The sequence below is a fragment of the Callospermophilus lateralis genome, chromosome 4, assembly GCF_048772815.1.
Source record: "Callospermophilus lateralis isolate mCalLat2 chromosome 4, mCalLat2.hap1, whole genome shotgun sequence".
Taxonomy (NCBI): Eukaryota; Metazoa; Chordata; class Mammalia; order Rodentia; family Sciuridae; genus Callospermophilus; species Callospermophilus lateralis.
In genome coordinates, this window is record NC_135308.1 from 110,673,541 (window position 1) to 110,699,525 (window position 25,985).

At 41.0% G+C, this 25,985-nt stretch overlaps 1 protein-coding gene across 2 annotated transcripts; it reads left to right on the forward strand.

Annotated features, from left to right (window-relative positions):
* Window positions 1–163: 163 nt before the first annotated feature.
* Os9 (OS9 endoplasmic reticulum lectin) lies at window positions 164–25,330 on the forward strand. 2 transcript variants are annotated; one of them, XM_076854787.1, is made up of 15 exons: window positions 164–349; window positions 779–949; window positions 1,749–1,812; window positions 2,395–2,471; window positions 2,687–2,785; window positions 20,257–20,467; window positions 20,560–20,661; window positions 20,871–20,971; window positions 21,156–21,210; window positions 21,912–22,000; window positions 22,207–22,482; window positions 22,742–22,931; window positions 23,814–23,978; window positions 24,147–24,259; window positions 24,581–25,330. In XM_076854787.1, the coding sequence occupies exons 1-15, from the start codon at window positions 188–190 to the stop codon at window positions 24,704–24,706; spliced, it is 2,001 nt and encodes a 666-aa protein (XP_076710902.1). In that variant the 5' UTR covers window positions 164–187; the 3' UTR covers window positions 24,707–25,330. The 2 variants fall into 2 exon arrangements, with proteins under 2 accessions (XP_076710902.1, XP_076710904.1); XM_076854789.1 differs by lacking the exon at window positions 23,814–23,978.
* Window positions 25,331–25,985: the final 655 nt, after the last annotated feature.

Below are 25,985 nucleotides of genomic sequence, written 5' to 3' on the forward strand. Positions count from 1 at the left end.
AACTGATTTTGCTTATCGTCCGGATCCACCTCTCCGAAGGGTTTGAGGCCACGTTTACAAATGGGAATAGGATACGTAAGAGGGACAGAAAACACAGCCAATGAGAGCTTATGGCGCTAATGGGCGCGGTGAGGTTGCTGCCAGGTTTAGGGCGGAAGGAGTGTCGGGATAAGAAAGGGAACGAAAGATGGCGGCGGAAACGCTGCTGTCCAGTCTGTTGGGGCTGCTGTTTCTGGGTTTCCTATTACCTGCAAGCCTGACAGGCGGTGTTGGGAGCCTGAACCTGGAAGAACTGAGTGAAATGCGATATGGAATACAGATCCTGCCGTTGCCTGTCTTGGGAGGGCAGGTGAGGAGGCGTAGAAGGGACTAGGGTCCTGGGGAGAAGAGGAAGAGGAGGAAAGGTACAGGAGAAAGGGCAGCTGCGGAATCTGGGGTAGGAGACTAAGGGAGTCCGGAAGCGTAGGTAGGCTTTTACGGTGACACCTGGGGATCTCAGGCAGACGCTTTTCCCCCAGAGACGCAGCATGGGAGGGGTGGGGCTTCCTACTGTCGGCCTCAGGTTCCAGTTCCTCAAGAAAACACTGAGACTCCGCCCCAGTGGATAAGTGGGCGTATCCTTCCACCCGCCCCCAACACACACATACCCAGTACAGCTGGAGGATTTGTCTTCGACTGGGCTCTTCCCCAGGGTCTGAAGAGGGATCTTGTTGTTCTCTCTGATACCAGCCTCTCTTTGCTTCCATGTCCCCGACCCTCCCTTCTTTCCCTGACCCAGGCTTCGGACGTGGTGATTGTTTCTTCTAAGTACAAACAGCGTTACGAGTGTCGCCTGCCAGCTGGAGCTATTCACTTCCAGCGTGAAAGGGAGGAGGAGGCACCTGCCTACCAAGGGCCTGGGATCCCTGAGTTGTTGAGCCCAATGAGAGATGCTCCCTGCCTGCTGAAGGTGAAAGAAATTGGGATGAATGGAACGAGGGCTTGGGAACTAACAGTCCATCTGAGAACAGTGGAGCAGGATCTAGAGGACCTGTAGGAGTTGAGGCTTTTGTTGGACTACACATAATAATCCAGACAAGAAAGAAGCAAAGACTCTATAACACTTTGCTAAATATAGAAGAGAGGATAAAATATCTCAAACTAGGTTAAATCAAGATTGAGGTGCCTAAAGAAGGTCAGTGTGGGTAGAACGGGCAGGCCCTTCATTAGAGAAGCCCACATAAGTTACCACCTGTCCTATCACCCTGTGCCCCAGTATCCTACTTTATTTCCATCATATCATTCTTCGTGATCCAAAGTCATTTTATTAGATGCATCAATTTGTTTATTGTTGGTCTGAAAACTAGCACTAATGAGGTCAGGGAATTTATCTTGTCAAAGCTGTATCCCTAGTGGCTAAAATAGTGCAAGAAATGTGATAGAAGTTCAAGTAATACTTGATTGTAGGGCCTTCTCTGTTTCCCTAGTCTGAATGCTTCTAGGATACCATGACTTATTTTCTTTATGAGGAAGAGGAAGTATTTTAAAAAAATTAAAACAGGAGAAATGGAAAGATTACAGGTGGAAAACAGCCGGATTTTAGAGGTATATCTCCAATTGTAGAAAGAAAACAGCTGTCCCTGCTCACTGAGAATCTTGAAAAATTAGTATGGAAGTAGAGGGAGAGAAGTAGATGAGCCAGAAGATTCTGGTTCTAAGAAAAGGGATCCGCACTCTGTCCCCCTGATTTTTCATTTTTTAATTGTCAGACCAAGGACTGGTGGACGTATGAATTCTGTTATGGACGCCACATCCAGCAGTATCACATGGAAGGTAAATCACTCCTGCATTTTCCCTAAGTTCTCAGCACCCTAACATAGAAGGTGACCTACCTCCCCAGTCTCCTCTTCTAGTCTTTTTTTTTCCATTCATTTTTATCAAGATTTACTAAGGATAAGATCCTTAAACATATGCGGATATTGAACAATTTCTATGCTCTGAAAAACTTGTACAATCGAGGCCTATGTTCACCTGGATGCTCAACACTGTTTCCTACCCTGTTGAGCACTCAGCATGTTATTTTGAGCCTGGTTTTGGTTTTTCTGTCCTCTTAAGAGAGAATGACATGGGGCTGGGGATGTGGCTCAGTGGATCAGTGGTGGAGCACTTGCCTGGCTTGCATGAGGCCCTGGGTTTGATCCCTAGTATTTAAAAAGAGAGAGAGAGGGCTGGAGATGTGGCTCAAGTGGTAGCGCGCTCGCCTGGCATGTGTACGGCCTGGTTCGATCCTCAGCACCACATACAAACAAAGATGCTGTATCCGCCAAAAACTAAAAAATAAATATTAAAAAAATTATTAAAAAAAATAAAAAGAGAGAGAGAGAATGACATACTTCATTGTGGTTTTTCTTGCAGATTCAGAGATCAAAGGTGATGTCCTCTATCTCGGCTACTACCAATCGGCCTTCGACTGGGATGATGAGACAGCCAAGGTGGCAGAAGTGTGGGGTTGGGAGAGAGATGGGTCTGACTGCAGACTGACATTTGGGACAAGGGGAGGATTAGCTGATGTGTTTCTTGGGGCTTGGTGGCCATCAAGACAAAGTCCCCTAGGGCTTGGATTCTCAAAGTCCCTGTGGGGGCACAGTGCCTTTTTCCACCTTGCTGTCTTTCTTATGTTCCCCCCACCACCTGATGTCTTCTCCAGGCCTCTAAGCAGCATCGACTGAAACGCTACCACAGCCAGACCTATGGTAATGGATCCAAGTGTGACCTCAATGGAAGGCCCCGGGAGGCTGAGGTTCGGGTGAGTCTTGAGGAAGGGAAGTTGATACTACCTCATTGACAATCCACATTCTAAGGGAGGGAGGTGGTATTGCATGTTTAGTTGAGAAGGTCTGTCCTAGAGCCTGAACCCAAAGTTTAAGACTCATTTCCCTGCTAGCTAGATGTCATTGTCTGACTATTCAGAGGTATTTCAAGTCAACATTTTCCAGATCCTCCCCTCCTGTTAGTGTACCCTCAGCCACATTCCTCCTCTTTGTCAAATAAGCTGTAAACCTGGGTATCAGTTCTTTACTCTTCCTCTTTCATTGTCCTGCCTTTTCTTTCTTTTTTTTTTTTTTGGTATCAGGGATTGAACCCAGGGGCACTTTACCACTGAGCTACATCCGTAGTCCTTTTTGTTTTTAATTTTTGAGACAGGATGTTGCTAAGTTGCTGAGGCTAGTTGAACTGAAGCCTACTTGAACTTGCAATCTTCCTTCCTAGCCTACGAATCGCTGGGATTACAGACATGTGCCAATTCACTTGGCTTCATTGTTCTGCATTCTTCATTTAACATCTCTTTACAAAGGTTGTATAGTTGGATGTTGAGACATTGGTCTCAGATGTGAAGATTTAGTGACCTTCAGTAATGCACCATCTAGAGAGGAAGACAGATGGCTAACAAAAGAATCAGAGTCCTTTGATTTTCACCGGCAATTGTGTGCTGGTGTCTGTAATTACTAACTAAGAACCAAGATGAAAGAAAGGAATCTAGTTCTCTCAGAGTGAATGACAAAGCCCATTCATGATTTTAACTAGGTATTTCTAAAATTCTCCTTATGATTGGTGTTTTCATTTCTCATCTGCATCACTATCAGTAACCTCTTAACAAGCAGTTCTAATCTGGTAGTCCTTAACTGAGTGGAGACAGGGAGGTAGGCAGTCAAGCGGCTATATGGTAGAAAAAGTTCAGATGATTCTAATACAGTCAAAAACATACACACCTGTAGAGAACCACATGGCACCAATCAGTTATTTTTCTGTAATAAAGATTTGCACAGGCAATAGGGTGCTGGTAAGTGTTGAATACGCATATCCCCAAATTGGCGAGAAGCTCTGATTTGCAGCTTTTGCCAATCAATATCTGTGGTATAAATATTCCCTCCTATCAATGTGATATAATCCATCTTGCAACATTTGCAAAAATTTACCACTTGGCTCTTGTGAGATAATTGAGCTAACTCTAACATATCACTAGAAGCACTTGTTTCTTCTCAGTGTTAGAAACCTTCAGTGATTCCACTTTTTACAAAGAATACTGTCCAAAGCTTTAGCACTGACTAGGGTAGTAGCAGTGGAAGTGGTGGGAAACAGATTCTAGATATATTTTGAAGGTAGAGCCAATAAAATTTGTTAATGGGTTGACTTTGGGGAAGAGGTAAGGATGATTCCCAGGTTTTTAACTTGAGCAACTGAAATGATAGAATTATTCTTATTGAAGTGTGAAGGAGCAGGGCGAAGGGAAGAAATTAGGTTAATTTTGGACATATGAAGGTCGAGATGCCTGTTAGACATCCCAGTAGTGATTTTCATTTGGCAGTTAGCTCTGTGACTCAGGAATTCAGGGACAAGATATAGGCTGGAGATAAAAATACTCATTGTGTTTCTGCCACACTGGCCTTATTTCTGTCCTTTGAACCAATGTATCTCATTGTTCCCTCTGCCTAGAACATTCATCCCACAAGTATTCCAAAGGCTGGCTCTATCCCCTCATTCAGGATATAATTAAATGACACCTATATAGGGAGATCTGATACACACACATTTCCACTCCCATCCTGGTAAACAGCTACAGTGTTTTACAATGATAGTGTTTCAAGGCATGTATCATTATCTGAAATTGTTTAATATCTGTTTCTGCATAACCCTATTAAAATAAGATCCAAGAAGGAAGGGACAGTCTTATTTTCTGCTGTATCCTCAGTGCCTGCAGTGGTGCTTGACACCAAGTAGTATCTACTTTTCCATTGAATGAATGGAATGAATTATAAGCCAGTTCAAATGTCACCTTTCTTGAAAGCTGAGTTCCTTGGTCTTTCACATACAGACATTCACATCTGTATACCCTCCAGCATCTATATACGTACATGACTATGATAGCATTTAACTTCATTGTATTCTAATGAGTTCTTTCAGTGTTCGTGCTTTTGGTAGGCTGGTAACTGAGGTCAAAGACCATATCTTCCTCTTATCTATTGAACACATACCCAGTGCACTGAGAGCCTTCATCCTGCCTTTAGGAGATAGATCAACATCATGGTCCTGTCTGTCCTTGAGGTAAGTCCTTTTTGGGTCCCATATCACTGTAGTATCCTCTTTTGGTGAAGCCCCCTTCTGCCTATGCTTTCTATGATGGCTTCCTCAAAGTTCTGTTTCCCTTTCCTTACCATATACTGTTTCTTAGAAGTATTTCATTGATACCCACGGCTTCCATCACAACTAAGTGGGATAAACATTGTGACTGGTGAAATGCACAGCAAGGGAGCACATAATAGGGGAACTGAGTATAGGATAAAGGGAAGTCCTTGTGGGAAAGTGACTTTTGAACTGATGATTGAAGGTTGAGAAGCTAGCCCAGCAGATGTGGTGGGGCAGGAGAGGGTAAGAAGAGTGCCAGGTGAAAGGTACAATAAGTACAAAAGGCCTAGGGAACAGGAGCCAGTGGCATGTCCCAAAAGTCTACAGTAGGGATAATCATGGGAAGAAGATGTGGAAAATGAGGATGGGCAGTTATTAGGGGACAGATCACAGATCATGAGGGCTCTAGTAACTGGAATTTGGATAACCACAAGATAATGGAGAGCCATGAAGTATTGAAAACCTAACAGTGACATTCAGTTTTGGTTTTGAAGGCTCACTCTAGATGGAGTATTAGCAAATGATTGAGAGGTTAGTTATAGACACTGTAGAAATCCAGGTGAGAAATAAAGGTGGCTTGGGGATGAAGAAGTGATTTATTGAGAAAGATATTTCCGGGAGGGGGGGGATCAATAGCATAAGAAGGAGGAGTCAAGAATGATTCCTGGACAGATGGTGGTTCTTCTTACTGAGATAAGTATAGTGGGAAAAGGAATGTTTGTAAAAGAGCAAGATGACTTTGGTTTTGAATATAATACTTCTAGAGGCCATCAGTCATCCAAGTAGGGATTTCTGAGGATACTATGGATCTACAGGATCTGGAACTCAGGAGAAAGGCCAGAGACGGGGGGTCATCATCATCTCAGTAGTGATGGAGGACATAGGCATCCATGAAATCCTTCAAATAAACAGTATATGGTGAGGAAAGGGGGACAGAACTTGAGGAAGCCATCATAGAAAACATTGGCAGAAAAGAGCTTCACCAAGAAGAGGTCACAGAAGACTACAGTGACATGGAACCCAGAAAGAGTCTCAAGACAGATCCATGGTGTTGACTGCTCTGAACTTTCAAGGAAGAGGAGGATTGAAAACTGCTTAAGAGTTGGGCATGGTGGTGCTCACCTGTAATCCCCGTGACTCAGAAGGCTGACCGAGGCAGAAGAATCACAAGTTCAAAGTCAGTCTCAACAACTTAGGCCCTAAAAGATTTAGTGAGATCCTGTCTCAAAATGAAAAATAAAAAGGGGTAGGTATGGGGGCTGGGGATGTGGCTTAAGTGGTAACGTGCTCGCCTGGCATACGCAGGGTGCTGGGTTCCATCCTCAGCACCACATAAAAATAAAATAGTCCACTGAAAACTAAAAAGTAAATATTAAAAAAGGGGGACTAGGTATATGGCTCAGTAGTTGAGTTCCCTGGGTTCAATCCCTGGCACCCTATCCCCACCCCACCCCCACCCACCAAAAAAAGAAAAGAAAATTGCTTATGATTGTATTTCTGGAGATAAAAGGATGACCAAGAGATCTGGTCCTGCCCTCAGGAGATAAATGTTAAGTAAAAAATACAACAAGCAGAATAAGTAATATCACAGATTAAGTACATATCACAGAGGGGCATATTAATATGGAGGTGATGACAAAGATTATTTTAAAAGCAAAATATTTACATGGAAATAAAAAATTCAGTTAGTTGGGAAAAGGAACCTGATGAAAAGTATGAATCCTCTATATCGCATCACCCCTGACCAGCCCGTTGGTTGGACTCAATGGCAAAAGTCTCCGTGATCTTTGCCAGAACAGTTTCAATGGAATGAAGGTAAATGTTGAGGAAAGTGAAGTGGGAATCTTTGAAGAAGTTTGGATGTGAAGAATGGGGGAAAGGTAAGCACTAATTGCAGTAGACAGGAGAGATTGATGTACAGGAGAAAGAATGAGAAGAGAATATGGACAGAACCAAGAAACAGAACACAGGAAGATTAATTGGCCTCAGGAGGAGGGCTCTGGGGTTGTACCTAAAATGAAAGGATGTGTTTTTGCTGGTGACTCTGGAGGTTTGATGGCAGAACGCTGAGGGCATTTCTGTCTGGTTGCTTTTCATTTTTAGTTCTTATGCCCTCATGGACCTCCCAGGTTAATTTTCTGTGTGATTGGGTAAATCCTCCAACTCCGTTAGGCATGGTGAAGTTTCATGGTCCCCATGCCTCCTTAGTAGAAGTAGTGCATAGTATTTGTTGAAATAGCAGTCTTCATAAGGGCCTTTCATGATTCTAGTAATATCACAGTTTTTTTTCTTTTTTTGGTGGTGGTGGGTAACCTAGGATTGAACTAACCTAGGATAGCACTTGACTACTGAGCCACATCCCCATCCCTATTTTGTACTTTTAATATTTAGAAACAGGGTCTCACTAAGTTGCTTAGCATCTCGATGTTGCTGAGGCTGGTTTTGAACTCCAGATCCTCCTGTCTCAGCCTCCCGAGCCACTGGGATTAAAGGCATGTGCCACCATGGCTGACCCCTGTCTGTTTTTTGTTTTTGTTTTTTAAATTTTATTTTGAGACTGGGTCTTGCCAAGTCACCCAGGCTCACATATGCATGTGCCACTGCACCCGGCTTGATAATAACTTTTAATTGGAGAGAGGTGATATCTCATTGTGATTTGCATTTCCCAATTAATTAGTGATGCTGAGCATATTTTTTTTAATTTTAATATTTATATTTTATTAATATTGGCGGACTCAACATCTTTGTTTGTATATGGTGCTGAGGATTGAACCCTGGGCCGCACGCATGCCAGGCAAGCGCGCTACCGCTTGAGCCACATCCCCAGCCCATGCTGAGCATCTTTTCATATACTTGTTGGCTATGTGTGTCTTTCTTTGAGAAGTCAATTTAGGTCTATTGCCTATTTTTAATCATATTATTTGATTTTTTTAAAATGTGGAATTATCTGAGTTCCTTATATATTCTGGTTATTAACCCTTTGTCAAATGTAGTTTTAGAATATTTTCTCCCATTCTGTAGAGTCTCTTTTTTCTTGTTTCCTTTATTGTACAGAAGCTTTTTTTTTTTTTAAGTTTTTGTTGTTGTTGTAATTGGACACAATACCTTTAAATTTATTTATTTTTATGTGGTGCTGAGGATCAAACCCAGCACCTTGCACGTGCCAGGTGAGCGCTCTACTGCTGAGTCCCAACCCCAGCCCTGTCCTTTGTTATGCAGAAGCTTTTTAGTTTGATGTCATGAAATATTTTTAACAGATACTATATTCAGTATCCTAATACTGTAATTGGCTTTTATGGATGTTTTCATAAGTAATTTGGATTTGTAATTTTCCTTCTTATATTATCCTTATTTGTTTTGGTATCAGGTTATATTGAGTTCATAAACTGCCTTGAGGAACTTCCCTCCTTTTTAGTTCTCTGGAATAGTTTGCTAAGGTAGAGATTAATATATTCTTTCAAGATCTGATAGAACTCTGTAAGGCTGTTCTATCCCCACAGTATACAACAGAACTGTTATATTGGAGGTATAATTTTTTACTACTTATGTATTTAATGATTGAGGCTTTTTAGGTTTGCTACACATGAAGGTTTTTATAATTTCAAAAGCCATTATTTGCCTAAATTTTCAAATGTATTAGCATAAAATTATAGTATTTTTATTTTTTAATAATCTGTTCTTATAGTTGTTTCCCCTTTTTTATTCCTAATGTTGATTTTGCCTTTTCTCCTGGAATAGTCAGTTTTGTTGCCAGAGACTTATCTATTTAATTAGTCCAAGAACTGTTCTTGATTTTGTTTATCTTTTCTATTGTTTCTTTATTATTTTATTAATATCTTCACTATTTTATATTAATTATTCCTTTCCTTTTTTATCTGTATTCTGTTCTCATTTTAGCTTTTTGTATTTTTCAACAATTAAAAATTTTATAATTTTTAAAATAGCTCAAATGTAAAAGTGCTTTAAAAGTATACAGAGAAAAATCTCAACACCCCTTGGCTCTCATCAGCCTGTTCTCATTTTCATTAAAAGGGTAACCATTGTAGTTTTCTGTGTGTATGTGTGTGTTTCTGGGGACTGAACCCAGTGCCTCATGCGTGCTAAATTGATGCTCTTCCTCTGATCTACTTCCCCAGCCCCCACTGCTAGTTTCTTTTTCTATTCTCAGATTTTTAAAGATATACTTATAAGCATTTCTTTCAGCTCTGTCTAGATTAATATATAAAAACCTCCCTTGTTCTTATATTCAGTTGCTGCTCTTCTGTTATACATCTGTACCTTCAGTTCCCTATTGATGGACATATAGCTCATTTTACATTTTTTTAAAAAATATCTTTCAGTTGTAGATGGACACAATACCTTTATTTTATTTCTTTATTTTTATGTGGTGCTGAGGATCTAACCCAGTGCCTCATATGTGCTAGGCAAGTGCTCTACCATTGAGCCACAAACCCAGCCCTGTTTTTTTTAATTATTTTTAGCTGTTAGGTAGACACAATAACTTAATTTTATTTATTAATATGTGCTGCTGAAGCTCAAACCCAGTGCCTCAAATGTGCTAGGTGAGCACTCTACTGCTGAGCCACTATCCCAGTCCTCCTAGCCCTGTTTTAAATCTTTAAAATACATATATACATATATATATATATATATATATATATATATGTATATATATATATATGTATATATATATATATATTTTAGTTGTATATGGACCCAATACCTTTATTTTATTTATCTTTTATGTGGGTTTGAACCCAGTGCCTCACGCATACTAGGCAGGTGCTCAATCAGTTGCTGCTGAACCATAACACTGGCCCCCTGCTTTAAATCTTTATTAACACAAAAGTGTTGCAATGAATAATCTTGTACCTACTGAATATATGTAGATTAAATTCCTGGAAGTAGAATTGTGTAATTTGGGTATGTACTGCCAAATTACCCTGCTTAGGTAAAGTACTCTCCTTCTAGCAATGTATGAGAATGCCAATTTCTTTATAGCCATGCCAACCTGGTGTATTTTTAAAGTTTTGGATTTTGGCCAATCATCAGGGATATGACAATTATTTCTTAGTGTGTTTTTAATTTGCATTTCTCTTATGAAAAGATGTAATTTTATTTAAGAGCTGTTTGTCTCTCCTTTATTCCTTTCTTTCAATAATCCATGTTCTTTGCTTGTTTTCTTATTGGCTTATTGAGCTTTTTCTTCTCAATTTATAAGGACTTTTTATGCATTATAAAGATCAATCTTTTGACTGTATTATGATTTACAACTACTCTTGTAACTGTGTGTGTATGTCTATGTATGTGTGTACGAGTGTGCATGCGTGTCTTGCAAATGCTAAACATGCATTCTACCACTGAGCTATATACTCCCAGCCCCTATTCCTGTAACTTCTTGAGTGGGATGCTTACCTCTCTGGTTTTAGTCTTTCTTAATTATACATTTATAGCTATTCTTTTCACTCTAAGTACTATTTTGGTTGCCTCTCTCAAATTTTGACATGTGGTTCTTCCATTTTCATCTTGACCTTGCTCAGAATTTATTTAAAATTATGCTTATTATATTTCTAAACAAGTATGTTTTGCTTTTGTTATTTTTATAAGATTGTTGTTGATTTTATAATGTGCCATTTTGATGATTGTTGAAACTTTCTTTGTGATGAATTTTTAAAAGTGGTATGTTCGTGCTTGAAAGCATATGTTTTTTCTTTTTTTGTTGTTTTGTTTTTTGTTCCTGGGGATCGAACCCAGGGGCTTGTGCATGCAAGGCAAGCACTCTACCAACTGAGCTATATCCCCAGCCCCAGCATGTATTTTTTCTAATAACTCAGTTCAGGCTTCTAATCAGTGCTTGGGTGCAGTGCACCTGTGGTCCCAAGAGATTAAAGCAAGAGAATCTTTTGAGCCTAGAAGTTTGAGACTAGCTAGGAAATATGGCAAAACCCTGTCTCAAAACCAATGATACTGATCATATTGTTCAAATTTTCTATAATCTTATGTTGAATTGATCAAACATTATTGAAAGGGGTATGATAAAATTCCTCCTATAATGGTGGATTTGGTGGTTTTATTAATTTTTCCTCCATATGTTTTGAGCCTATTTTAATTTTGAAATTAAATGATTTATAGGTTTTCTAATGTTGAACTAATTTTTCATTCTTGAGATGGACCTAACTAGTCATATGTATTATCCTTGATTATTCTTTTCATATCTTCCAGGATTCGATTTGCTAAGTTTTTTAAAATTTTGGTACTGGGGATTGAATCAGGGGTGCTTAACCACTGAAACACATCCCCAACCCTTTACATTTTTTCTTTTGAGACAGGGTCTCACTAAGTTTCTTAGGGTCTTGCCAAACTGCTGAGATTGGCTTTGAACTTGCAATCCTCTTGCCTCAGCCTCCTAAGTCTCTGGGATTACTGCACCTGTTTCAATTTGCTAATTTTTTAAGAGGATTTTTATGCCCGGTGTGGTGGTGCACACCTGTAATCCCAATAGCTCAGGAAGCTGAGGCAGAAGGATTGAGAGTTCAAAGTAACTCAGTGAGACCCTGTCACTAAATAAAATAAAATAAAAGAGCTCCAGATGTGGTTCAGTTGTTAAGTGCCCCTGGGTTCAATCTCTAGTACCTAAATAAATAAATTAATTAATTAAAGGACTTTTATATATAAGTAAATGAGAGATATTGACCTGTAATTTTCCTTCTTAGTACTCTTCTAATGTTTGGTTAGAATGATCATGGTAACCTTAAAAAATAAATTCAAAAATCTTTTCATTTTTTCTATGTTCTGAGGATTATGTAAGATAGGAACTTTTTATTCTTGAAATATGTGAATTCACCTGTAAAGTCATCTTGGCCTACGCTTTCTTTGTGAACCAAGGGGTACTTTACCACTAAGCTACATCCCCAGCATTTTTTATTTTTTATTTTGAAAAAGAGTCTCTTACTAAGTTACTGAGGGTATCGCTGAGTTGTTGAGGTGGCCTCCAACTTGCAGTCCTCCTGCCTTCAGTCCCCAGTCTAATCTTTAATCTTTCCTTCCTTTTAGTTTTTTATTTTTGCTGTTATTTAACTTCTTGAAATGCCTATCTCATTCATTTTTACCTTTTCTTTTTCTCTAATAGCTCTCTTATAAATTTTTCTGCAAGTACTACTTATATCTCTGACAAGTTTTTATGGCTATTTCAAATTATTAAATAGATATTATTTTTCCATGATATAAAACCCAGAAAGTATAAAAAAAAATACAGTGAAAAGTATCCTTCCCAGACTTATTTCTCACTTGCTCATTTCTCAACTTGCCCTTGCCCCATGGGAACCCCTGTTCTTAGTTTTTCATGTCTTCTTCCAGCTTCTTTTTGTTTACTTCTAAGCAGTATTAATAAAGATTCTGATTTCCTTTCTCTCTCTTTATACACAAAATATAATAAGTACACCTCTTCCTTGTTTCTATTTGCCTTGACAATAATTCTTAGAGATCTTTCAATAGCAGTAGTGCTTTCTTATTTGTTTTTATAGCTGTATAATATTCCATTATATGTATGTTCCATTGTCCTGTCACCATTACTGTACTAATTTAAATAGCTTTTCCTCCAATATTTTGTTATCATAAAGATTATTTATAAAATAAATGTTTACCTGGGCACAGTGGCACATGCCTGTAATCCCAATGGCTGAGGCAGGAGGTTTAGAAGTTTAAAGCCAGCCTCAGAGATATAAGTAGTACTTGCATTACAATTCATACTACACATATAGAGCACAATTTTTCATATCTCTGGTTATATACAAAGTATATTCACACCATTCATATTTTCATACATGTACTTTGGATAATGATGACTATCACATTCCACTATCATTTCTAACCCCATGCCCCCTCCTTTCCCCTCTCACCCCTCTGCCCTATCTGGGGTTTGTCTGTTTCTCCCATAGAGAAAACATTCAGCATTTGGTTTTTTGGGATTGGCTAATTTTGCTTAGCATTATATTCTCCAACTCCCTCCATATGCCTGCAAATGGCATGATTTTATTCTTTTATTGCTGAGTAATATTCCATTGTGTATAAATGCCATATTTTTTTTATCCACTCATCTACTGAAGGGCATCTAGGTTGGTTCCACAAGTTAACTATTGTGAATTGTGCCGCTATAAATGTTGATGTGGCTGAGTCCCTGTAATATGCAGTTTTTAAGTCCTTTGGGTATGGACCAAAGAGAGAGAGAGCTGGGTCAGATGATGGTTCCATTCCTAGTTTTCCAAGGAATCTCCATACTGCTTTCCATATTGGCTGTGCCAATTTGCAGTCCCACCAGCAGTGTATGAGCATACCTTTTTCCCCACATCCTCACCAACACTTATTGTTGTTTGTATTCATAATTGCTGCCATTCTGACTGGAGTGAGATGCATTTCTATAATTGCTAGCAATGAGGAACATTTTTTCATATATTTCTTGATTGATTGAATATCATCTTCTGAGAAGTGTCTGTTCAGGTCCTTGGCTCATTTATTGATTGGGTTATTTGGTTTTTTGGTGTTTAGCTTTTTGAATTCTTTATATACCCTAGAGATTAGTGATCTCTCTGATGTGTGAGGGGTAAAAATTTGCTCCCAAGATGTATGCTCTCTGTTCACCTCACAGATTGTTTCTTTTGCTGAGAAGAAACTTTTTAGTTTGAATCCATCTCATTTATTGATTCTTGATTTTAAATCTTGCGCTATAGGAGTCTTATTAAGGAAGTTGGGGCCTAATCCCATTGGTGGAGATTAGGACCTACTTTTTCTTTTATTTATTAAAAAATTAATTTCTTGCAAGTTCAAAGTTGCTTAGGGCCTTGCTATTATAGGGGCTGGGGCTCAGCGGAAGAGTGTTTGCCTTGCACATGTGAGGCACTGGATTCCATCCTAAGCACCACATAAAATAAACAAAACAACAACAACAAAAATAAACAAAATAAAGGTATTGCATCCATTTACAACTAAAAAGATTATTATAGACGCTGGGCACAGTGGTACATGACTGTAATCCCAGCAGCTTGGGAAGCTGAGGCAGGAAGATAATGTATTCAAAGCCAGCCTTAGCAACTTAGTGAAGCCCTAAGCAACTCAGCGATACCTTGTCTCTAGATAAAATACAAATGCCCCTGGGTTCAATCCCTGGTACAAAAAAAAATTATTATATTACATACCTGTGCATGTGTAAATATATCCTAAGTATAATTTCTGGGTGTAGGTTATGTATATTTAAGGCTTAGTTTTTAAAATCTTACTGGGCTGGGCATGTAGCTCCGTGGGATAGCACTTGCCTAGCATGTGCATGGCCCTGTGATCTATCCCTAGTATAAAAGAAGAAGAAGAAAAAATAAAGAAAGGAACAATTATAAAAATCAAACTAGGCATGATGCTATATACCTATAATGTCAGTTACTTGGGTGACTGAGGCAGAAGGGAAGGAGGATCACTTGAGCCCAGGAATTTGAGGATAAGCAGGGCAATATAGTGAAACCCCTCCCCCCCAAAAAAATAAATATAAAAACACATAGTCAGAGATAATTGTGCTGTGACAGGCTGCGTATTACCTAGCTTCAACAAATATGGCCAAGCCATTTCATTTACCCCCTTGCCTACCTCCCCCCCACTACCACCTCTACTCCAGAAAATATAGAAGTGGATCACAGACATCATATTATTTCATTTATGAATATAATAATATGATGTTTCTTTTTCATTTTGGGGGGTACCAGGGATTGAGCCCAAGGACTCTTAACCACTGAGCCACATCCCCAGCCCCTTTTATCTTTTTTTTTTTGGGGGGGGGGTACAGGAATTGAACTCAGGGGCACTTGGACACTGAGCCACATCCTCAAATCCCCAACCCTATTTTGTATTTTATTTAGAGACAGGGTCTCACTGAGTTGCTTAGCACCTCCTGTTGCTGAGGCTAGCTTTGAACTCCAGATCCTCTTGCCCAGCCTCCTGAGCCACTGGGATTGCAGGTGTCTATCACCATGCTAGGCCCCTTTTTATCTTTTAAGACAGGGTCTCACTAAGTTGCTCAGGGCCTTGCTAAGTTGCTGAAACTGGCTTTGAACTTGGGCATCCTCCTGCCCCAGCCTCCCAGGCTGCTGGAATTACAGGCATGTGCCATCAAGCCCAGCTCAGTTATAAATATTTCTATAACCCTAAAAGTTAAGAACTCTTAAAAACTTAAGTATATGCCATATCATACTAAAAATTAATAAAATACAGAGAAAAGATTTTTAAAAAATAATAATTTCTTATGACCATCCAATATGTGATATTTTTTAAGTTTAATTATCATATTTCTATAGGTAGGTAGGTAAGTAGGCTTCTTTGACTCACGACCCAAATAAGGTTCATTTAATATATTGGAAGATTGTGGCTCTTAAGTCTTTAATATCTTTTTTTTTTTTAAAGAGAGAGTGAGAGATGAGAGAGAGAGAGAGAGAGAGAGAGAGAGAGAGAGAGAGAGAGAACTTTAATATTTATTTTTTAGTTATCGGCGGATACAACATCTTTTGTTTGTGGTGCTGAGGATCGAACCCGGGCCTCACGCATGCCAGGCGAGCGGGCTACCGCTTGAGCCACATCCCCAGCCCCAAGTCTTTGATATCTTGATAGCCCCTTCATCTTTTTTTATTTCCTCACAGTTCGTTGAAGAAACTTTTTCCTGTACCATATTTCACTGCATAATTGTAACATCCTGTTTTTTCAGTCCAAAAAATGTTTTATAATCCTTACTTGGATAATCTGGCATGATATGATTCTATTTGACATCTGCTTAAAAGGTAAACAGTCAGCACTGTATTCACCAGTGGCATATGGATATACACTTGTCTTCTCCTACACTATGAGCCATGAACCTAGAATCTTAGCAGATGCACAATCTAAGTGTATTTCCAAAAGCTGACTTGGGTGGTTTAGAGCCTTGGAATACTACCTCTATTGTCACCCAACCTAATGAAGAGCTGTGGGCTCAAGTGGAGATAGGTGCAAAGGGAGCAGGTGGGCAGACGAAGCTGCCATGCCTAAGTTGCATGATATGGTAAAACTCAAACCTTCCCACGATGGCTAACTATAATTCTGTCTACCAGCAATACATTAATGTATGAAGCATTTCTTTCTGATTGTAGGTAAATAAAAGACTATTCTGTGGACTTCAAACAGAAAGTGATTATGTTCACTAAACATCATGAAAACAACTGAAGAAAGAGTTTTCAGGAGGAGAAAAGGTGTTTTTTGTTTTGTTTTTCACAAAAGCTTCACATACTAGTAAAAATCCCCCCCCCCTTTTTTTTTTTTTTTTTGTAAAATAAAGTCTGTGACTATTACATGGTGAAATACAACAGTTTTCCATAGTCTGGTTTTGCTAGTTGCATCCTCAGAATTTCTTTTTTTTTAATATTTATTTTTTAATTGTAGTTGGACACAATATATTTATTTTATTTTTATGTGGTGCTGAGGATTGAACCCAGGGCCTCTCACGTGCTAAGCGGGCGCTCTACCACTGAGCCACAACCCCAGCCCCAAGAATTTCTTTAATGTATTTTTTAGTCTTCCTGTTGTTCCCTGTAAATTGGTAGATCTGGTAGGTCTTGATCAGATTTTAGATATCTTTCTTTTTCTTTCTCTTTTCATTCCATAGCTTTGATGAACAATAATTTTCAATTCTAAATATTGATATATTATTTTTACTTCTGTTATTTCCTCTGTGGTGCTGGGGATCACACCCAGGACCTGGTACATGCTAGGCACAAAAGCACTCTGCTCCTGAGCTATATCCCTATCACTGTTGTCTTTGAACTGTGAGTTTTTTGTAAGTTACTTCTTTGAATAATTGGTTTCATTCTAATTATCTTTTATTGATTTCTTGCTAAATTAAATTGTGGTCAGATAAGTTGTACCATTTAACTTGAGGCCTTTAAGTTTGTTGAGTTTGTAGAACAGTCCAATATACAATAATTTCTGTGACTGTTTTTTTGTGCCTGAAAAGAATGTGTGCTCTAATGTTGGCTACTATGTAGACTATGCATTTTAACAGATCATAATTTTTAATTACATTGCTCAAATCTCTTGTATCCTTATTGGTCTCCTGATATAATTATGGATTTGTGTATTATTCCTTATTAGTTGTTCAATTTATTCCTTCTTATACTGTCAATTGTTATTCTTTGTATCTTTGGGCTATTTATTCAACAAATATTATGCAGTGCTTCTCTGTGATAGGCATTGTTCTCGTTGCTATAGGAATATTTCAGTAAACAAAACAGACAAAATTTCCTGCTGTAAATTGAGAGAGACAGACAAGAATAAGATAAAGAATTACAATGTTAAAATTAACTTCTTCCAAAATTGAACCTTTTAATATTACAAAGTGACCTAATTTAGTAATTTTTGAAAGTCTCTTATGTGATATTAATATATTTTAACAGCTTTCAATGAGTTACTGTTTGGTCTAATCAGATCATTTTCCTGTTTTTTAATTTGGGTATTTTTCTCATTGTTATTGAGGCATAAGCATTTTTATATCTTCTGGATACAAGTTCTTTATCAGATACATGATTTTTAGATGTTTTCTCCCATTCTGTGTATTATAAATTCACACTTAAAATTTTTTTTAATAGTAAATGGACACAATATTTTTATTTATTTATTTATTTTTATGTGCTGCTGAGGATCAAACCCAGTGCCTCAAGCAAGCATTCTACCAATAAGCTGCAATCCCAGCCCTAAATTCACATTCTTGATGGTGCCCTCGGTACCACAAAATCTTTAGATTTTGATGAAGTCCAATTTATCTACTTATTTATTTTGTTTCTTTTGCTTTTGACATTGTAGCTATTCAACTTTAGTGTCATCTGACTTAACACTTATCTTTTCGTGTAAAAGTTTTAAATTTTACATCTTTCATCCATTTGAGTTAATTTTTGCATGTAGTATTATGCAGAAGCTCACCTTTCTTTTTTTTACATGCAGGTATGCAGTTGTTCCTGCATCATTTGTTGGAAAAATTAATCCCATTGAATTATCTTGGCAACCTTGAATTTTCCTATTCTGTTTCACTTAAAGTCATGTCCATTGGACAGATTTGGAGCTCCCTGTCCTTGTGATCTTCTCTCCCTGGGCAAAATCTGAGACCTTGCTGTGGAGCTGGTGTCAGGGTCAGTAGTTTGCAGGAGTGACCGTCCTGCTTTTTTAGAAAGGAACTGAGCAGGGATGAGAGCCTCTGATCTCTCAGTTTGCATCTTCTTTTGTGAAACCTTCACCCTATGAGTGAGCTCAAGTGAATGTAATCAGGGTCCTCAGATTCTTATCCTCTTGTACTTGAGATAAAGCCTCTGCCCTGTGAGTGGAGCTGAGTGGAGGAAGAGAACTGTTGATCTCATGTCCAAATTTGCCAGGGATTTAATCTCCAAGACTTGAATCTGGGGAGGATTTGAGCAATATAGACAGCCTATGCCTCATTGTAAAATACCACATCTGTGACTAATGTGGAAGCCTCATTTTTCTGACCATACTCACCTGTAGTGGAGCTTTTGTCAGACTGAGCTGTGGGATGGGGAAGGAGTAGGTCATGGCTCGAGTGCCACAAACTTCTATTGTTATAGATTCAGTATATTTTTTTAAATATTTTATCATTTGTTGTATATCCTTAGGAAAATCTCCAAGGACTTGGGATGTTTTGTTTTTTTACATTTTTTAGCAGTTATCAAGTTAAAGCAAGACTGCACAGCCCCTAATGCTTCAGAAGTAGTACCTCATAAGACCTCTCTTTCTTTTACCTTTTTTGGTTCTAGGGATTGAAGCTAGGGGTGATATACCACTAACTACATTTCTAGCCATTGATTGATTGATTGATTGATTTTCATTTTGAAATAGTGTCTCATTAAACTGCCCAGGCTGGCCTCAAACTTTCCTTTCCCCTGCCTCAGTCCCCCAGCCACTGGGATTATAGGCATGTACCACCATATCCACCCTGGCATGGCCATTGTAATTTTTAAAATAAATATTAAAAGAAAGAGCAGGGCAGGCAGTATCACATAGCTATAATCCCATTGATTCAGAAGGCTGAGGCAGGTGGATTGCAAGTCTGGGTCAGCCTCAGCAACTCAGCAAGGCCCTGTCTCAAGAAAAAATGTCCGGGGGTGGGGGGTGTCCAGTCTGGGATGTATCTTAGTGTTAAAGCACCCCTGGGTTCAATCCCTAGTATGGCTAGATGGATGGATAGATAACAGATAGATAGTACTGAGGATGTGGCTCAGTGATAGATAGCTCCTGGGTTCAATCCCCAGGCCCCCCCCATCATGTAAACACAAATTACAATAATGTGTGCTTAATTTATTAAAGGCCAACATTAATCAGTATCTTCACTCTTTTTTTTTGGTTTGGGGGGACTACTGGGGATTTAACCCAGCAGCACTTTATCAATAAGCTACATCTCTAGCCCCTTTTTATTTTTTTTATTTTGAGACAGGGTCTCCCTAAGTTGCTTAGGACCTTGATAAGTTGCTGAGGCTGGCCTTGAACTTGCAATTCTCCTGCCTTAGCCTCCTGAATTGCTGGGTTTGTTGGCATGTGCCATTGAGCCAAATTCTTCACTGTTTTTCTGAATGATAATTAGGACCTTAGAACTGTTTGAAGTTGTTCTTTACCATAAACAACTTGTACTTATTTCTAAATAAACGTGTGTGTGTGTGTGTATATACATATATATATGTGTGTGTGTGTATTATATTAATAAAAAGTATAAGTAAAAAAACAAAAATTGGCTGGTTACCTACAATTAAGCTGCCTGAGTTTGGTTCCTATTTTACCATTTACGAGCCAGTCAAGCTGAACAAGTTTCTTCCCCACATCAAATCTGTTTCTTAAGCCACAAAGTTGATACTAATACCGGCCTTGTTGGGTTTTTATGACAATCAAATGAGCTAATCTATGTAAAGTGTCATATAACACAGTGTATGCACAGTGCCTGACACATAATAAGCATATAATAAAAGATAGCTACTCCAAGGACTAAAGCCATTTATTGGCAGTAATTACAATATATTTTCCGTTCTGTGCTGGCAGTTCCTTTGTGATGAGGGTGCAAGTATCTCTGGGGACTACATTGATCGTGTGGATGAGCCCTTGTCCTGCTCTTATGTACTGACTATTCGGACTCCTCGGCTCTGCCCCCACCCGCTCCTCCGTCCTCCACCCAGTGCTGCTCCGCAGGCCATTCTCTGTCACCCCTCCCTGCAGCCTGAGGAGTACATGGCCTACCTTCAGAGGCAAGCTGGTGAGTGATTGGAAGAGGAAGGAGAGATGTAGGGAGGTTCAGGTGGAAGATAAGAATGTGTCCCTATCCTGTTGCATGTTGTTTCTTGGTAGAGTCAAAGCAGTATGATGACAAAATCACAGAGGAGCTCCAAGACCTGGACCCCCAAATGTGGAGTGAGACCAAGTCTGAGACAGTGCCTCCAAAGAAAGCAAGTAAGACCTAATTTTACTTGTTCCATGAAACTGACCTCTACTTCTTCCTTTCCTCTAATCTTACTGGTCTGTACTGACTGATTAGGCTGGGCTGAAAGATTGTCATGGGTTCTCACCTCTTGGCAATTGAGGAGGCAGCATACCCCATCCTATTTTCTCCTTTCCTTTTTCTCCTCCTTCTAGATTCCCTTCTGTTCTCTGTTTCCCAGGTGCAAGCCCAACCAAGGATGACAGTAAGGAATCTGATTTTTGGAAGATGCTTCATGAACCAGAGGACCCGGCTCCAGGAGGAGAAGAGGTACAGGCAGAGGTGAGAACCATCTTCCCATGTACTTCTTTTATGAGCTTGGATCTGGGCTTTGGGATGGGGAGGTCATTATGAGGTGACCTACATATGTTCAGGGATGTAAGGATAGCCTCAGAACCATATCCTGAAGAGCATGCTAGGCATAAACAAGCTTTTGTGATTGAATCAGCTCTTTTCTCCTAATTAGGAGCAAGACCTGAACCTTGAGGCTGCAGTGGATCCAGCTCCAGGCCCTCCTGATGGTGAGTCAACCCTCTCTTTCTCTGTTACAGCTTATGCTTGAGTGTAATGTAGGATTAACAGGACTGGGGGCGGGGGGAGCAGAGGTATAGCTAACCCCTGGGAGGGAGCTTAGACAGGCCAGCAGGAAAGTTTTTTTTTTTTTTTTTTTGGTGTTGGGGTTAAAACCCAAGCCCTCAAGCATGCTAAACAGATGTTCTATCACTGAGCTACATCCAGCCCCAGGGAATTCACTTGTACCTGAGTTAGTACTCATTGTGGACAGCAACACTGTTTGAGGGAGATAGCAAAGCTCAGAGGCTCCATCACTCGTTGACTTTGACCTGGATCTTTAATTCATAATAGAATGCCTAGAACTGAACAGATAATGAATGGTTAATATTTGTGGAAAGGGGAGAGAGAAGGTCCAGAGAAGAAGAGCCTTTAGCTCCAGAATTTCTTCTGTAGTCCTAAAAGCCAGAGTTTGCAAAGAAAGGGACTCAGAAGTTTGTGGAAGAGCTGGAGACTTAGCACCTTGTTAGTATCCATCTCCCTGTTAGAGCCCATCTTAGGACAGTACTCCTTGTAGGATGTGTTTGCCCCATCTCAATTACCAGTCACGTAGCTCTCAGACAGATACCATGCCCCTCTCTTTGGTCTCTCATTGACTCTCCTAAGGAATCAGAATTTAAAACACAAGTCCATACCTATTCTCTCATCTCAGATTTTCAGAACAACGTACAGGTCAAAGTTATTCGGAGTCCTGCAGACTTGATTCGATTGATAGAAGAGCTGAAAGGTGGAACAAAAAAGGTATGGCACCTGCTTGGGGGAGGGGTGGTCATACCTTTTGGTTGGGAGCATTTAAAGACACCCCTTTCCTGTAATCTGAACTGAATTGACAGAGCTGACTCCTATATTTGACTCTGAGTCCCCCCCCATACACCCCACCACTGCCTGTCTATCCCCCATGATTTGCTACTAGAACACCAAAACTGTTTTTCTTTCTTTCCACCCAGGGAAAGCCAAATGCTGGCCAAGAGCAGCCTGGAGATGATGCTATGGAAGCCCCTCAACAGGAACCTGTAGTGAAGGGAAAGGGTGACACAGAACATCAGGGTGAGGCAGAAGAAGAAGACAATGATGAAGATGAGGATGAGGATGAGGATGAACGTCAACTACTGGGAGAATTTGAGAAGGAACTGGAAGGGATATTGCTCCCATCAGACCGAGAGCGGTTCCGTTCAGAGGTGAAGGCTGGCATGGAACGGGAGCTGGAGAACATCATCCAGGAGGCAAGTCCAGCTCTTATTCCTGAGGCTCCCACAGTTGCCAGTTCCTATGGGGCAGGATGGTACAGCACCGAGCACAGCTCAGGTCACAGCACAGGGCATTTCAACATGATGGTTGTTTACTTAATTAAAAGGGGGTGATAGGGAAGAGACAATAGAGAAACGGATAAGACCCAGTTATTAGAATCCTGCAGAGGAAAGCAAGCCCACTGTCCTCAACTCCCCAGGCCCTTGACTCTCTGCCCTGTCTTGGGCATTTCAGACAGAAAAGGAGCTGGACCCAGATGGGCTGAAGAAGGAGTCGGAGCGTGATCGGGCAATGCTGGCTCTGACATCCACACTTAACAAACTCATCAAAAAGCTGGAGGAAAAACAGAGTCCAGAGCTGGTGAAAAAGTACAAGAAAAAGAGAGTTGTCCCCAAAAAGCCTCCACCCTCACCCCACCCTACAGGTGAGAGCTGTCAGATAAGAAGGAGCAGCTGGGTTTGCTGTCTCTATCCCTCAGCTGGTGCTGTTCCTGGAGGGCACCGTGTTCTTTCCTTCTGAGAGTGCACATTCTCTTCCCGATTTCTAGAACACTTCTTACCACTGTCTTCCCTTTGCATAACCGCCTAGTCATGCTTTTAGAAAGCAGCCTTTAAGTATGTCTGTCTTGATTTCTGGTTTGCTTCTGTGCATCCAGAGCCTACCACTCTGGCTGGCTCATAGATATAATCTGATTGGCCATGAGCATAAATGCTGAAAACCACAATCTGTGAAGTCTGTCAACTTTAGGACTTTGCACTGGGAGAGTCCCCAGCTGTCAGGGTATGAATAGGCAAGCCCAGTGGCACATAAGCCACCAGGCTGTACAAAACTTTTTAAAGTTTTTCTTTCTTGTATCCCCTTGTGTTCATGCCACAGGGGAATTCCATAGATGTGGAGATCAGACATTCCAAATGGAACATTGTAGTTTCAGACCTTCTTCATTCTTTCTGTAAACATTGAAAGGTCTTTAAAGTTCCAGAATGTGGAGAGCCAAACTACATTTTTCCAGCCTGCTCCTTAAAACAAAACTTTTTTGTTGGTGCAGGCAGCCTGATATTTGCTTTCAGAAAACATTTTCCTGTAGATGATGAGCAGAATTACTGGCTGGGATGGGAAGAAAGAATGCTATAGTGATGGCCAGGGTGGGGATGTGGGGGACGGCTTTTTTTGAGCCCTGGCTCACTTACATGTTGACATATATAGCCACCAAAACCAATTCACCGCTTAGGAAGAGGTGACCACCCTAGCTCCTAACCCTGGAGTCACGGCTCTGCTTTGTGTCTCCCTGTGTGTCTCCCCCTCTAAGAGGAGGATCCTGAGCACAGAGTCCGGGTCCGGGTCACCAAGCTCCATCACGGAGGCCCCAATCAGGATCTGACTGTCCTCGAGATGAAACGGGAAAACCCACAACTGAAACAAATCGAGGGGCTGGTGAAAGAACTGCTGGAGAGGGAGGGACTCACAGCTGAAGGTGGGCCCTGGAGGGCGGGCTGATTAAGAGCTGTTGGAAGGGCTTGCCGCTGAAGTGGAGGGGCTGGGTCTAGGTGGACTGGAAACTTCAGCTGGGAACCTGGGGGCAGGGGACCTGCCCTTAGGCTCCCAGCCTTCCCTCCTCATTACCCATACTGCTCCTCTACAGGGAAAATTGAGATCAAAATTGTCCGTCCTGGGGCTGAAGGGACTGAGGAGGATGCACGTTGGCTAACTGATGAGGACACGAAAAACCTCAAGGAGATTTTCTTCAATATTTTGGTGAGGCATCCTACCCCAAAGTCCCCAACTCCAGCCTTCCCTCTTCTTGCACATTGTGCTGCTGGGAGTATGGTTTAGAGTCACCATGGCATGCCCCAGCCTTGCCCCATGCTGAGCTGTGGTCTGTAAGACTATAAAGCAAAGCTAATGTTCTGGCTGCGTATGGGCTGCCTGCCATTCAGGAAGAGCCCCTTAGGAATCCATGTTCCTAGTTCCTGCCTTCACCACTGCCAGTCTCAGGACCTCCCTGGATCCTGAAGCACCCAGCACTTCCCTTGGCCCCCAGACAGCATCTCCTGCTCACCCCTATCCTCCCACCAGGTGCAGGGAGCTGAAGAAGCCCACAAAGAGCGCCAGCGGCAAAAAGAACTGGAGAGCAACTATCGCCGAGTGTGGGGCTCTCAAGATGGAGAAGGCACAGGGGACCTGGATGAGTTTGACTTCTGAAACTACCACAACAAGACCCTCCAAAGAGTACAGAGTCTTCCTGAATGGCCCTGCCTCCTCCTCATCTCCCACCCCTGGGGCCCTGAAGGCAAAATGGTGAAGAGGAGCTGAGCTGTAGGCATCTGAGCCCCCAGCTCTAGGGTGTGGAGGGCATGGGGTGAGTTCTGCTGGAGCTACCCAGCTGCCTCACACCTCATCGGGCTTGGGATTTTGCTCTCCCAGGCTCCCCCATATGCTCTTTCTTTCCTCCTCAGCTTTCCTTGCTATTATCCCCCAACTTGTTGGTTTTTTCTTCCTCCTACCTAGAGATTCAGTGAGATCTTTGGACTAGCAGGGCGTTTAGCAGGCTCCAAGAAAGTGGCTGCCCACCCCTACCCTGTTGCTGTGTGGAGTTGTTTTACCCCCCATCTCTTGGATTGACTTGGGATTTCCTTCTCCCTTTCCCTGTTCCCACTGTCCTCTACAATCTGCACTTCTGAGTCTAGGATCCTTCACCTCTGTTGCTGAGGAAATGGGAGACCATTGCACATACCTCAGACACAGTCCCAGCAAAGAGGGTGGGGTGCAGACCCACCCGCAGTGTTCTTCAACAATCAGGTTTCTAAATAAAGAACTGGACCATCAGTCCATCAGCCTTTTTGGGGGATGGGAGGGGGTAGGTGGAGGGTGCTCTCATAGGGAAGAGGCTTGCTGTTCTTTTCAGACCAGAGGGCACACATCCCAGGTGGTATCAGTGAGCCTGGTGTACATACACACAGACCACGACAAAGCCACCTGGCAGGGAGCTAAAGACTTATAATACTGTTCTCTCTCCATATCTTCATCTGTTGTTTCTTCCCTTTTTATTTTTTTAAACTTCTGCCTTGCTGGGCCTTTAATCCAGAGCCTTGCACATGCTTCCACTAAGCTGTACCTCCAGCTCACTTCCCTCCCTTCCTTAGCACCAACTCCTTCCTTATCTTCTCCCCCTTGACATCATGTACCATATGCACACTGTGGAGTTGTACCCCTGACCCCAGATCTGGACATCTTCCTTCTGCTGAGCTCTTTCCCTGCAACATATTCCAGGTTCCATTTGCCAGCCACACCCCATATTCCTCATGGCTATTCCCCATGGGGGAAAAATAGTGAAATGACTTGTTCAAGGCCCACTTTTAGGAGATAGAAGAGTGAAGACTTGAACTTAATGCTCTGCCTATAAGCCATTTCCAAGGCAGATTTTTTTAAATATCACTTTTTATTTTTGTTTATTTTTTATGTGGTGATGGGGATTGAACTC

Bases quoted from the DNA above. Each gene is read 5' to 3' on its own strand.
- Os9 (XM_076854787.1), top strand. From the start codon at position 188: ATGGCGGCGGAAACGCTGCTGTCCAGTCTGTTGGGGCTGCTGTTTCTG. The intron at 20,662-20,870 runs GTAAGACCTAAT...TCTGTTTCCCAG, and splicing joins AGTGCCTCCAAAGAAAGCAA to GTGCAAGCCCAACCAAGGAT. The intron at 22,483-22,741 runs GCAAGTCCAGCT...TGGGCATTTCAG, and splicing joins TGGAGAACATCATCCAGGAG to ACAGAAAAGGAGCTGGACCC.